The sequence below is a fragment of the Falco biarmicus genome, chromosome 1, assembly GCF_023638135.1.
Source record: "Falco biarmicus isolate bFalBia1 chromosome 1, bFalBia1.pri, whole genome shotgun sequence".
Lineage (NCBI taxonomy): Eukaryota > Metazoa > Chordata > Aves > Falconiformes > Falconidae > Falco > Falco biarmicus.
The window spans coordinates 103,207,537-103,220,462 of NC_079288.1; the positions used below are offsets into that span (position 1 = coordinate 103,207,537).

Here is a 12,926-nt window from a genome sequence, read left to right on the forward strand (position 1 = left end):
CTCATTACTAACCACTCTGAAGGGCAGTTCTGAGGAGGCACTCCCACAAGGTCTAATCTGCCTGCTTCTCTTCTCTCCCTACATTCCTCAGTGTCTTAGTGCAGAAAGCAACTTCTTGGTCAGCAATCTAGGACAGAAGGTATGGAAAACATTGCTTTTCAAAGGCTAGGAGAAATTGAGAGGAACCACGTCTTCGCTGTCTGGAAGCGAAGGGCTTTTACTGTCAGACATGCTCCTCGTGCCACCTGCAGGCTACTGTGAAATGGTGCACAGAAAAGAGCATCCAGTGTTCATAGTCGACGATACTCGCAACTAATATGGGAAAAAGATGGTACAGAAAGACAGTCAGGGTTACAGTTTCTTCCCGGAGTGTGAGATCCAAAGCATATGATTACTTTGCCCTTCCCATTTTTCTGCCTGGGTGGGTGGGGACCCAACGCAGAAAGTGTCAAGCCAAGAAAATCTCCATGGCAGCAGAGTCTTGAATTTTAGATTTTAACCTGGCTTCTAGGCAAAGCTACTTTAGATTGAGCTTTGTGAGCTATGGTTAAGATATCTATGAGATGATGTTGTTGCTTTTCCCATCTCCTTTTAGCTCTGTCTTTGGGCACATCTTCTCACTGGGGACAGAAGAAATGAACAAAATACCTTCCGTAGTTGTTTCCGCAGCTCCATCTGTGTATCCCCTACTTGCCTTCCTTCACTCTAACGCGCTTCCTCTTTCACTGAAGAGGTATATTCCCAAGCAAATCTGACCATTTCCACTTAAACTGCCTACGCTTTTTGGCTGTAAAGAAAAAACAAATCACTAGCAAATGGCTGGGTTAGAAAACTTAACAAGAATAGTAGACAGGACATAAGTCTTCTGTATAATATTCTTCACACTGAAAGAATCAGCATGATTATACCTTACGGCCACTGCAAGTGGTAACTACCAAAGCACACCTATGCAGCACTAGTACTTGGTATCTGCTCTATCAGTAGGAAATATGAATAAGGGAGTTACTATTCTATACTTTTAGGAATCGTGCCAGCCTGAAGTTGTTAAGGGTAGATATGCTGCTTGGTACCTTGACCCTAAAACATGGAAAAAGCAAAATGTGGGTGAACCTATAACAGATCTGAAAGAAACAGACAATGGTGTTCACAGTTTTATGACACCACCTGTTAAGAAGGTACTGTGAGCACTGTGTACCACTGACACGGAGCCCAGTGGAGTTAATGACTACAGGGCATGTAGGTTATGGGAACATGCCTGTGCACCACTTGCAGCGAGAATAAGAGGCATAATATCTCTTACTATTCACCTGACTGGTGACAATGACTGCTTGGGTTTTCACTCTGTGGCAGTGAGCATCCATGGTGTAAGGCTTGGCACTGAGAAAACACTAACAGCTCCTATTATCAGAAAGCTGCTATCTGCTTCCAACCTCACCTGTGACCTGTTGTCCTTCCCCTCGTCAACAGAGTTTCATAAAAGCACCACTGGGTTTTTTACATATGCTGCCCTTACGCTCAGGAAGAGCTCTCTGCAAACCCCTATAAAGCTTCCCCTGCCAAACTCATTCTTGAGTTGTCTGTGGAATTTCCAGAGGCTCCGACAGTATTGCCACAGGGAATACCAGGGCTCCTTAATTTGTATTTCTTCTGTACTTGTTCATGTTTCCATTTTGTTCTATTATAAAAGTAAAACTGGAAGAAGCACTGTGCACACACAAGGCTTGTTTAAGATCAGTACTCTCCACCATTCTTAATACAGCAGCTGTGGATCAGACACTGGCCAGGCTTAAAAGCGCTCCCTAAATAGCATCTCCTAGTGCCACCGCCAGAGCCAGAACAGTGGGATAAATTCACCACGGGTCTGGTTCACCACGGCATTTCTCACTCGCTTTTAAGCCACAGCTGAGATTCCCTGTCACCACACTAGATGGCACAGCTTACAGGATAAAATTCAGAAAGTTCATTTGAGACTGCATGTGGGCCAGGACTTCCTAGCAACAGCTATGGCTGTAGAGTTGTCTAATACAACTGTAATAGTAAATATCTGCCCTACTATTTTCGTTTTGAAATACAAAAAGGTGGCAGGTTTGAAGGTCCTGAACTTAGGCCAGTCAGCTGGCTAGTAATTCTGCAGTCACATGGAGCTTTTCAAAATATGGTCCAGCAACTTTACTGAATAAACAATGGTGCAATGAAGCCTCAGTATTCACAGAACACTAACTTCCATACTAACGCCACATCAGAAATGACTGCATGAACAAACTAAAATCTTGAATTAATTAGAAACAGAACTGTGTCCTGAGATTTTAAGAAACTATCTCCTTGCCCCTTTATTGCACTGTTGCTTTGTTTCCAATTAAAGCTTTAAAAAAATGCAAAATACATTTTGGAGCACTTCCGTTAATCTGCTTTGGAAATTCCCTTAGGAGGCAGAGGTCTCTGTGTTCTATGGGATGTGAGCATTTCAAGAATTCCTAGAGAGGAAGGGCTACCAAAACCCAGGGGTAAGTCACCATCTGCAATGATCTGTGTGTTTGCTTCAGAACAGGAACCACAGTCCTCAGCATGCTGTGAGCTCTTGGGCTGTGACTCTTCTCACTTCTCTTCTGTCCAGCATCCTTCCTTCTAACACTCAATAAGTGATCAGTGACTCAGGAATTTCAGCCTTAGTATTTGCCAAGAACCTTGTTTTAAAAAAAAGGAAACAGAAAATAAATTATAGACAACCTAAGAGGAGTTCCAAAGCACAGATTCGCTGCTACCTGGACAGGGTATCATTCTTACAGCCATGACTGAAGCACCTAAACCTAGTTATATCCAGCATAAATGCACATTACTTCTGAAAGGGAAAGGCCTGCCTTTCCTCTAGCCACCCGTTCTTGTTTTCTGTTGGCACAAGTATTTGTCTGGATGAAAAGAAACATTTTCTAAATTTCCTGTGTTAATTTTCAGCTGGATCAATTACCTAATCTGACCCACTTCAATGGGCACATAAAAGCAAAGACCTGCACAAAACAGGAGGACAGGAGAGTTGAAGGGTCAGATAACTCTTTTCTGCAACAGTGTGGACTTACGCTGGACTAAAGTGCAATTCAGCCAGGAGGTTTGCAAATTATGAAGCCTTTTCAGGTCCTGTCACCCACTGCAGCCACTGCAAACAAGCAATCATTGATAAAGCGGAATGCCTTGCTCACAAAAACCTCCCTCACCTCTGAACTGTGGCTGTTCCACAGCAGATTACAAGGATGGCCCTGGTCTAGGAGACCACACCACTCAAAGTACGTTCGCATCAGCGGATGCTTGGATGCTGATGGCACCTGGAAGCAACTGAGCAAAAATTGCACATGCCCTCTGGGGACTACGCAGGACTTGTGTGGGAATCCAGGATCTGGGTTACAGAACTGCCCTTCCCTGCCTGGCTGGGCAGCAAGCTGGTCTCTGGTGGCACCTAGGTCCTCTGCCTTTGCGACTGCCTCTTTCTGTAATCATTCAAATTCATTTCTAGTAACAGCAATTACTCTCTGAGCACTCAAAGCAATATGTGTGCTTCACTTTAGTTTCTTCCGTAGATACTGGCTAAAAAAAAAAAAGTCTGGCAACAGAAGAGACTTGTATGAGCATGGAAGATGAATAGAAGCAGAGGAGACCTTTGCTCTTTTCTTGCTCATTAAAGCAGCACACTGTCTTTCATCACATGCATTTTTCTGTCTTCAAAATAAACTGCTCCTTAAGTATTTCTTTAGTAGTCACTTCTAAGCTGTGTTAGTTTAGTGTCTCTTCCTTCCTAAGCTGTTTCATCAAATATATTGAAGAAAAGAAATACTGAGGTAAGCAGCTCCAAAGGCTACCTCTTCATCTGTGCTGAGGGCTGGCAGAAGGATGCTTTTTTAGTGTAATGATAAAATAATAAATGATTTTTGTCTGCTCTGTTTCAGGGAGACGACTAGGAATTTTAAATTGCAGTACACCACATAGTACCTAAAGAACAGTAGTACGTAGGTGCCCTAACTGATCATCCCAACTGAGCAAGGTGGTGTACAAATACAGACCATGGGACTGTCTCCATTTTAAAGGCTAGGAAAAAGGAATGTAAGTGAACTGTGAAAATGTCACCTACTGTGCAGAGTTTCAGTAGTTAGCACAACTCATTACAGTCAAGTGTGTGTTTTAAGTAGCAAGGCTAAGATGCACCTTGAAGTGGTGAAAAGTAAAAGAGAGTGCAGCCAAAACCACATTCACTGAGAAAGTGCCCAGGCAGGTCCTAGCTTCTCAGCTCTTTTTTTTCATTGTATCATCGAGCAGAAGATTGTTTAGCACATGCCTGAACACGTCCCACACATCAAAGTACCAAAATAGATACTTTTTACTTAAGCACAAGCTCAGCACTTCGTTGGAGGAGGGCTTCAGAGAAGGTGGCTTTGCTACTGTGGTAAGCAAAGAAAGCAAAAATATTTAGATCATTAATACAGTGTATTTGCACAGGCCTCCATATTCTGTATCAGCCAAGGAACTTCACCACAAACCCTGCACACTTGTGCTTCTATAAATTCCAATGACATTTACTGTCCTGTTAAGCTGAGGTAGCACTGCTCTAAATGACACTGAAAGATTAAGAAGTTCACACACTGGAAATAGATTTATTGGGACATCTACTTAGCCATTCTCTTTTCTAATGAGATAGCAGATGGAATCTCATCAGCGGGCTTTAGAAATCAAGTAATGACAATGCCTTTGTTCAGATAAAGAGAATGGATTTTAAAAAGGCAGCAGTCAAAAGTGAATGGAACTGCCTCCCCTAACGCCTTCTCTCTTGTTAATCTTTGGTATTAATAGTCTACACTGATAAACATTTTCACAGTTTATCACTTCAAAATTAACAATTCAAAACAGAGAGTCTTGAGTTGTGTTTAGTAGATTTCTTGGGTTCCTAGTAAGATTTATCTGTTTTGAAATAAAATTTTACATCATCACTTCAAGAGGAAAACTAGGTAGGTAAAATGAAGGTAAATTAAAAAAAACCCATCAAATATCCTCTGCACTAATGGACTCTGAAGTGCTGGTAGGCCAAAAAAGCATCCTGAGCATAATATGGAAGACAGGAGAGCAGGACAAAGTTAAGAAATCCAGTTGTAGTCATTCGAGTATGGTGCAGAAGTTCCAAATTAGTCATTAATTCACTTCTCAGGGATACCAGAGAAAGCCTGCATTTTCACGAGCTCAAACATCGAAAGCACAGGCCGATCAGACACCCTCCGTGCACCCTGTTAGAGCACACAGACCTGAGGCCACGGTACTGCTAGGGTTAAACTCCACAAGGTTCCGCAGCTGACAGCTCCAGTGCTTGCTTCCATACAAAACCGGGACAAACCTCAGGCAGCGGCCCCCGACCCTCGCGTGCAGCCCCCGCCGCTTGCGCGTTACCCGTGCTGTACGACACTGGCAGCACGGCTCCCCCGAGCAGAGTGCCGGGCTACGGGGCCAAAATGTGGGAAGATACGGGGCGGGGGGGGGGAAGGGAGAGATGGTAGAAAAGGGAGGGGGGGGAGAAAGCAAGCTTTCCAACTTTTGCCCCCCTGACTTCCTACTTTCTCCCTTCTGAGCCGCCTTTCCCCTGCCGCCCCCGCCCTCCCGGCGCCAAGGGCAGCCCCTCCCGCCGCGGGGCGGCTCCTCCCCGGGGCCCAGCCCGGCTATAAGCGGCGCCGGGGGCGGCCACCCCGCCGCCCGCGCTCGGCCATGGCCCGGGACCGCGGCCCGCCCGTGCTGCAGCCGCCCGCCGCCGCGCCGCGCCCCGCCGCCCTGCCCGCCGAGGGCCGCGCCTGGGGCTGGCTGGGAGCGGGGCTGTGGCCGGCGCTGCTGGTGGGGCTGCTGGCCGCCCTCGTCGCCTGGTTCTGGTACGGCGGCCGCGACGGGCGAGGCGAGGAGGGCGGCCGGGCGGCGGCCGGCGAGGGGCCCCGGGGGGCGAGGAGCCAGGCGGCGGCCGCAGGTACCGGGGCGGGGGCGCTGCTCGGGGCCGGCCGGGGGCTCGCGGCTGCGGGGCTGGGCAGGGCTGCGCCGCTCGACCCCCGCCTGGTTAACGCGGTGCCGTTCGCAGGGGAGCCGCCGGGGAGCGGGGAGCCGGAGCTGCGGGGCGCCGAGGCTGCTGCCCTGGCCTTGCCGCGGGGGCTAGGAGAGGATCCAGCGGCTGTAGCCGGGAAGGAGCATAACCACGTCCGCAGCAGCGAGCTTCTGGAGGTGGAGCGGCAGCTCCCGAAGCGGGGTGCCACCGACCCCAGGGAGCACCCGCCGGCTGGCACCCACGGCGGCCCGGCAGGCGAGCAGAGAGCCCAGGTGGGATCCGCAAGTGACGGATGGTGCACGAACTCAGCCGGAGCCTCTGATGATGTTTGTAAGGATGCGAGTGAGGAGCGGCCGGGTCAGCCAGCTGAGAGCAGGGACCTGGACCAGGAAGAGTGGGAAGTTGTTTCCGAGCACCTGGCCTGGGGGGAGGCTGGCAAGAACAGCAGCGTGGAAGACTCTGACAGCAAGGAATGGGATCAAGGAGACTGCCCTGATGGGGACTTGAAAGCCAAGAGAGTTGCAGCCGTGCCCCCCATGTTCCAAAATATCCACGTGACTTTCCGTGTGCACTACTTCACACACTCTGATGCTCAGCTGATAGGTGTTACTGGTGACCATGAGTGTCTGGGCCAGTGGCACAGCTATGTTCCCCTCAAGTATGACAAGGATGGCTTCTGGTCTGAATCCATTAGTTTGCCAGTAGACACCAAAGTAGAGTGGAAATTTATCTTGGTGGAGAATGGGAAGGTCCGACGTTGGGAAGAATGTGGTAACAGGACCCTAGTGACTGAACATGAAGATCAAATGGTTCATCAGTGGTGGGGATACCATTAATGGGGGTTGGGAAGGTGCTTATCTAATGGCAAACCTGCATAGACTAATTACAGAGCCCCTAAACTTCAACCCTCCTTCAGTAGCAAGCCTCAAGTGCAGAGCTGTGTAAAATCCCCTATCAAACCTGGTAAAAATGCGAGCATCAGATCTCTGCCCCCCTCTTTAGGAAATCATTTAGCAACCTGAAAAATCAACTTCAAACACATTCTGAAGATGTGCAAGGTAGGCTACAAAGGCATGAGCAGCATTCCAAGCAGCTGCCTGTCCAGGTAAATCTGGACCCTGGACTTGAGTTTGTGTTGCTTTGAGTGGGGCTGTGGGATGCATCTTTGTACTAACTGCTTACGGCTTTTGAAGCATACTAGGAAGTGTGGTTACCTACACTGTAATAGTAACTTAAGTGTTTTAACTTATGTAATGTATTGAGCAACAATAAACATTTTCAGACTGACAGTCTGTTACAACTTGACCAGTGAACTGACTCATTTTAATAACTTTGATAGCAGTGAGTTACTTGACCTGAAATCTTAGTGCTAAAGAATTCCTGAAAAGTAGCTGGCACTCTTGGGAGTAACAAAGGTTTAACCCCAAAGGACTTAATTCTCTACTCCCTACTTTCCAGGAAGCACCTCTGCTCCAATGAAGGCTTGGCAGGTAAGTCCCTTTTAGTCAGATCATCCTGCTGAGAGTAAAGGTCAGAAAGGACTGTCTGGGCTTAATGAATTACTTTGTCAGGGTGGGAGCAAGCTTTTTTAAAAAAAAACACACACAAAAAAACCAAAACAAAAAAAACCCCAAACAGCAACTGGACTGCTGTGATGGCTAGGGAGTAAGATTCTTTCTGAAAGAATTAGGTGGCATAGTCTGCTTACCTAGTAACAATACCCCACAGTATTGTTAGCAACTACTTGGCTTAAACTCTTACGTTGTTTGGTTTTGGGGTTTGTTTTTTTCCTGAAGACTAAGATTTTCAACACCAATTTTAAGTTGTGGCCTTCTATTATGCCAGATAAAGTAAAATACTTCCAGCTTCAACCAGTTGATATTTTTTTATATGACAGAAGCCGAAAGCTGCTCTGCTTGCCTGCTTTTTGTATTTCTGGTTACAAAGACCTGATGACACTTCAAGTTCCTCTTTCCATAATGAGGAGCCTGGCTCTAGCTTGCAACTATCACCTCCCTAGAGTGAATTTAGTCTGAAAAGCAGTTTTGTAGGAATTCTGGAAGTGCATAAATTACCACTTTGGTCTGGAACATTCACTTCAAAAGTGCATTGCTGATCTAATTAATTGTGCGAATTCCTTCCTGCTTTGCATGCTGCAGCAGTCTGAGTATGTGAAATAGAATGGATTTTGGTGATAGACTGGAAGATGAGTTTCAGAGGCTTACTTCCTGCATGTAATGGTTAATGGACATCCAGCTGGGGGGACAATATTAGAGCTGTTATGAAGAACCAGTGTCTGAATTGTTGTTATGGGGACTTCAGATCAGCTGCTTCATGAAACAAATCCTTGGGTGTGGGCTGGCATAGCCACAAAACAGCTAAAGAAAATTTTGTAGGGGTGTTGAAGGGAGAGTGAGGAGTGAGAGAGACTAAGGCATATGAACAACTGCATCGACAAGTTGGAGCTTTCTCTTTCTCATGTAAAACAAGCCAGCCCAGCTGTTGCTACATGACAAAGCAAATTGTTCTGTGGGTCAGTTATTCTGTAGATGCTAGCTTTGTTTTCTGGTTGTCTTGAGCAACCTGAAGATTCAGTTGAACACACTTCATTTCCTTCAAGACACCTTTTACAAAAAGAGAACAAGGTAGCAAATGTGGGTGGGAGCTAAACTCAAGACTGACTGTTAGCTTTTTGTTAACTGTGCTTCCAGGCTGAAAAGCACCCCTGTAACTACTTCCGTATGAGAAGTACTGCAGCTCTGGAAGGAATGTGGTATCATTCTGGCAACTGACTCAAAAGGGAGGACAGAGCTGACAATTCAGCCTGTGATTGATGCTGCTTCAGTGGTCTTTCAACAGGTGCATATACACACACTAGTCCTCAACTCTCTCAACAGGAAACTCATAGGGTACTTGAGTTACTTACTACATAAACTCAAAAGGAAAACAGGATATAGTTAGCATGCCCTGGGTTAAAAAATGAGTATTAACATGAAGCTCTTTTCATTTTAGGGGCTACTGCTTTACTGTAACAGGTATTTCTACTGTTTAATTATGACTATGCTCACTGTGTATAAACAGAAAGCTCTTAAGTTCTGACCTTGTGCACCACAACTGAGTACACAAAACCTTTGTGTGGGTTTCAGTCAGTAACTTACAGCTTTAACTGAACAGGTGAAATTGTGCTGGAACTCATGGCTTGGTACCTTAACTGCATTTCTTGCACTTAGCTTTTCTGTCAATAAATGTAAGTGAACAATATACCTAATATACAAAGGTACAGTTGAAATAGAAGTTGATCTTCAGAAATCACTGAAGTCAAAGCTAAACATTATTTCAAGACATTTACAATTTTTTCCCATTGATGCAGGCTCTTCAAAGAACAAGCTACTGTCAACTTAAAAATCACTTGTCCAACAGCCACTGCCATTTGAGAGTATTTATATGCACTGGAGGCTTGTCTGAGAAGATTAACTGTGGTATTAGATTAAGAGATTTACTAGAAAGCCACTTAACCTACACTAGAATAGATTCTCTAATGGAATGATGAACATGTTTCAAACAGACTAGCCCTGAGAAGTCTCTCAAATTAAGAATTTTTTTTCATTAAACACCCTGTACTTTGATCCCACAGATAATGCATATAGTTCTCATGATTGCATCATCTTGCTGGATGATCAAGCAAGGTTTATGCTAAGACCTGCATTGCACTTTTGCTGTAACCTCTTAAATTACAATGCCATTCACATCACTGCTTGCCCAGCAGGGCCTATGCTAAGTAAATTAAATGTTATTTGCATGGTGAAAGAACACACTAATCTGCTTGTCCAATCTAGAGTATTTTCTCCAAGTTTACAGAGGTGATTTCTCATTATTGAACAATCTATTCACTCAAGCATGAAGGCAGATTTAAACAACGTTGCCCTCCTGCATAAAAATGATTATGCTAGAATGGGCTGGTATCTATCTACTACTGTGTCCTGGCTGTGAGACCAGTGACGCTACATGTGAGAAACAAATGCTTGCTGACATTCCTATGTGGCTGTAACACCCTAGCAGCCAGCAGCTCAGGATACCTAAAAGCAAATAATAAACTGTCTCACTCACAGCATGGCAAAGCCAGAAAGACTGCAGCCAACAATCTACCTTTTAAGTTCACCTGCTCATACTGCTGACAATGAACTTCTGACAAATTAGACATTTTATTACTTTTAGGTGAAATGCAATCTACTCCTATTTGTGAAGTAGTTGGTATACAAATGCTAAACCTGTACCTGGATGGTAAACTGAGCAGACAGCCTGAGGCTGGAATGGGTCCTGGGCATACATCAGTTCAAAGTCACATACAAAAAATTGCATTGCAACTTGTTTACTTCCTATTCACTCTACAGGTGTCTTTGCAAAAACTGTGCCCATCCCACGTCTTCTTTGGGAGATAAACTTACTGTTTGGAGTGTCTCCACATGATCCATTAAAAAATATTAGATTCGTATTAGGTTTTCGCTCCAGGGGTCTGGTTGCCATCTGTGGTGTCCTGCTGTGGTCAAGATTTGCCTAACAGTCCTCCTATGTTATCCACCTGTATGACATGGAATAATAAAGTGCTATTTGTGCTGCACAGTTCAGGACATATACAGCTGCTCTAGGGCCCACAAGTCTATGACCCTTTTTTCACCTCCCCAGGCCAATTCTTTGCCTTCTGCTGGTGGCACGGAGGAAGCCCAGATCTGTTTCCAACTCCACCGAGTTCCAGCGCAAGGATGTCAATGCTGCCTTTCTGCTTGGCAGATCTGCCTTCTCTCTGGCTACCTGTACCTCTCCACCTGCTCCCTTCCATTCTCACAGAGCTGCAGTCTGAAACTCTTTTTGGCTTGGTTCCTTGCACACAGCTGAGGTCTGTTCTCATTGCACTTTTGCAGCCTGCTGGGCTACAGGGTGAATATGTGCTCTCATTCTCTACACCCCACCCTTTCCTACAAAAACTTTGGTAGATCCCTCAAATAAGTATAACAAGTCCAAACTGTGACACACAAGCCATCTAAAATGATACTTTCATTTTCAATACAACCAAAAGGGGAGATGCCTTTATTAACACCTTCACTACGCTTGCAACACTGTTGCAAAAAATTGCAGAATCAGTGGAAAAAAATTATCTGAATTAAATCAAAATATGTTGACAAACAGAGGACAGTTTAGGAACAGCTCACTATTCTCTCCTTCCCACACAAGAAGACCTCCAGAGATTTGACCTGCTCTTAATTTAGCTTTGTAGCTTTAAAGACAACAAAACCAGCTTGTACCTGCATGGCTTGTGCTCATGAAGCTACTTTTGCCGAGTGGTGGTTACGTATCATTTGGTTTAGGCAAAATCACAGGGTAAGCCCCTTGAATTCAAGCATGGCATTCCATGCTGCCACAAATCCAAGGCAGTAATTGTTTTTCAGAAAGCAGATGAGGAAAAACACAAATGCTTGCCCCTTGTTTTGTTAGTACTGTTTGCAGCAAGGACGCCCCTGCTACCAGCCCAGCAGTGACCAACTTCTCAGACAGGCTTGCTAAACTCTGAAGGGACAGAACTATTAATCTGCTCTTCATGAAGAGTCCCCAGACAAAAATCAAATGGCAAATTCTGGAAAAGTACTCAATTTGGGATGAGTTCTTCCTCCCCTGTCTTTCTTTCAAAACCTTGTTTCCTGAGATATTGTCAAACACTAATGAGGCTTTAAATATCAATCTGATACTTCGGTGACTCTGCTCATCTTATTATTTTGGAATTGGTTTTAGCATTGGATAGTCTTTTAATTCTTTTAAGTGCAGTAAGTCATTTGCCCACCGCTGCAAAATCCTCAAATGTCAAAAGACATAGGAGGTTTTAAAATAAATTACTATATGTGCCAGGTGTGCTCAATATACCTTCCTGTTTATTACCAGATCTTAAACTAGGAACAGCCTTTGAAAACGTTATTCTTAGGCATTCATATTAAGAGAAGGTTGTCTGTGCTGGTGACTCAAGTGAAGAGCATTTTGGAGACCAGCTGAAAATAGTATGTCCAGCTATTTTAGCAAATTTAATATGGGTGGTGGAGCCTGATATTTAAGACCAGTTAAGTAAGTCTATAACTAGACTGTTATAAGGAAAAAAGTCAGTATAGATTCAAAATGCATTTTTTGCTGCCTAAACATCATCTATTTTAGTTTTTATAGAGGGATATGGATTGAAGAAGGACAAAAAGTCCCAAACGAGGAACACACACCCCCTCAGCTGTAAGTCAAAATATGAGGGCTGTGCTTACAAAGCTAATCCCAAGGCAGACTGTGGACTTTCCATCTTTACTATGAATCAAGCCAAATAACCCAACAAACAGTGAAAATTACATTACAAATACCACTTGATTAGTCTATTCTGCTTAAAGGAATCACGGTAAAAGATAAAATCTGTGCAGTCTTGCGGTTCTAGGTGTGAGGTTCAATACTTTATCTTAACATTAACAGGAGGTATAGGCAAGTTTCCTGCTTTTATTGGAAACACTTGGCAGTTCTGGGACATCTAAATCAATCAGAATTTATTGAAGGAATCACATGAATATGGAGGGAGGGGAAAACCAATTTATTTTACAAGGAGAAAAAACCCAAAGAACCATTTCAAAACTAACTTTATAAAAACCAGGACCTGAAATGGTGTGCAAGATCCAGAAGACATGGAAGAAAACCTGGAACTTGAAGCAGTAAGCAATGCCCTGTGGCCAAGTGCTCCTCACAGCACACACCTACTGAAAATGTGTGCCAGTGAAAAAGTCTATTTAGGATGTATTTCTACTCCTCTGTACTCCCCCCTCATTTAAAAATAAAAACTGTAAAGAGTGGCATGGTT

At 44.6% G+C, this 12,926-nt stretch overlaps 2 protein-coding genes across 3 annotated transcripts in view; one reads left to right on the forward strand and one right to left on the reverse strand.

Annotated features, from left to right (window-relative positions):
• CCDC158 (coiled-coil domain containing 158) overlaps window positions 1-12,926 on the reverse strand; it is a 60,146-nt gene that overhangs the window by 12,792 nt on the left and 34,428 nt on the right. For both annotated transcript variants that reach the window (XR_008824407.1, XR_008824404.1), the window contains exons 23-25: window positions 10,501-10,634; window positions 2,514-2,684; window positions 649-787 (exon numbers count right to left, since the gene is read on the reverse strand). The gene's annotated coding sequence lies outside the window, so the exon portion shown is untranslated. The remainder of the gene's footprint in view (window positions 1-648; window positions 788-2,513; window positions 2,685-10,500; window positions 10,635-12,926) is intronic.
• On the forward strand, window positions 5,687-7,360 carry STBD1 (starch binding domain 1). Its single transcript, XM_056354914.1, has 2 exons — window positions 5,687-5,983; window positions 6,092-7,360. The coding sequence occupies exons 1-2, from the start codon at window positions 5,734-5,736 to the stop codon at window positions 6,889-6,891; spliced, it is 1,050 nt and encodes a 349-aa protein (XP_056210889.1). The 5' UTR covers window positions 5,687-5,733; the 3' UTR covers window positions 6,892-7,360.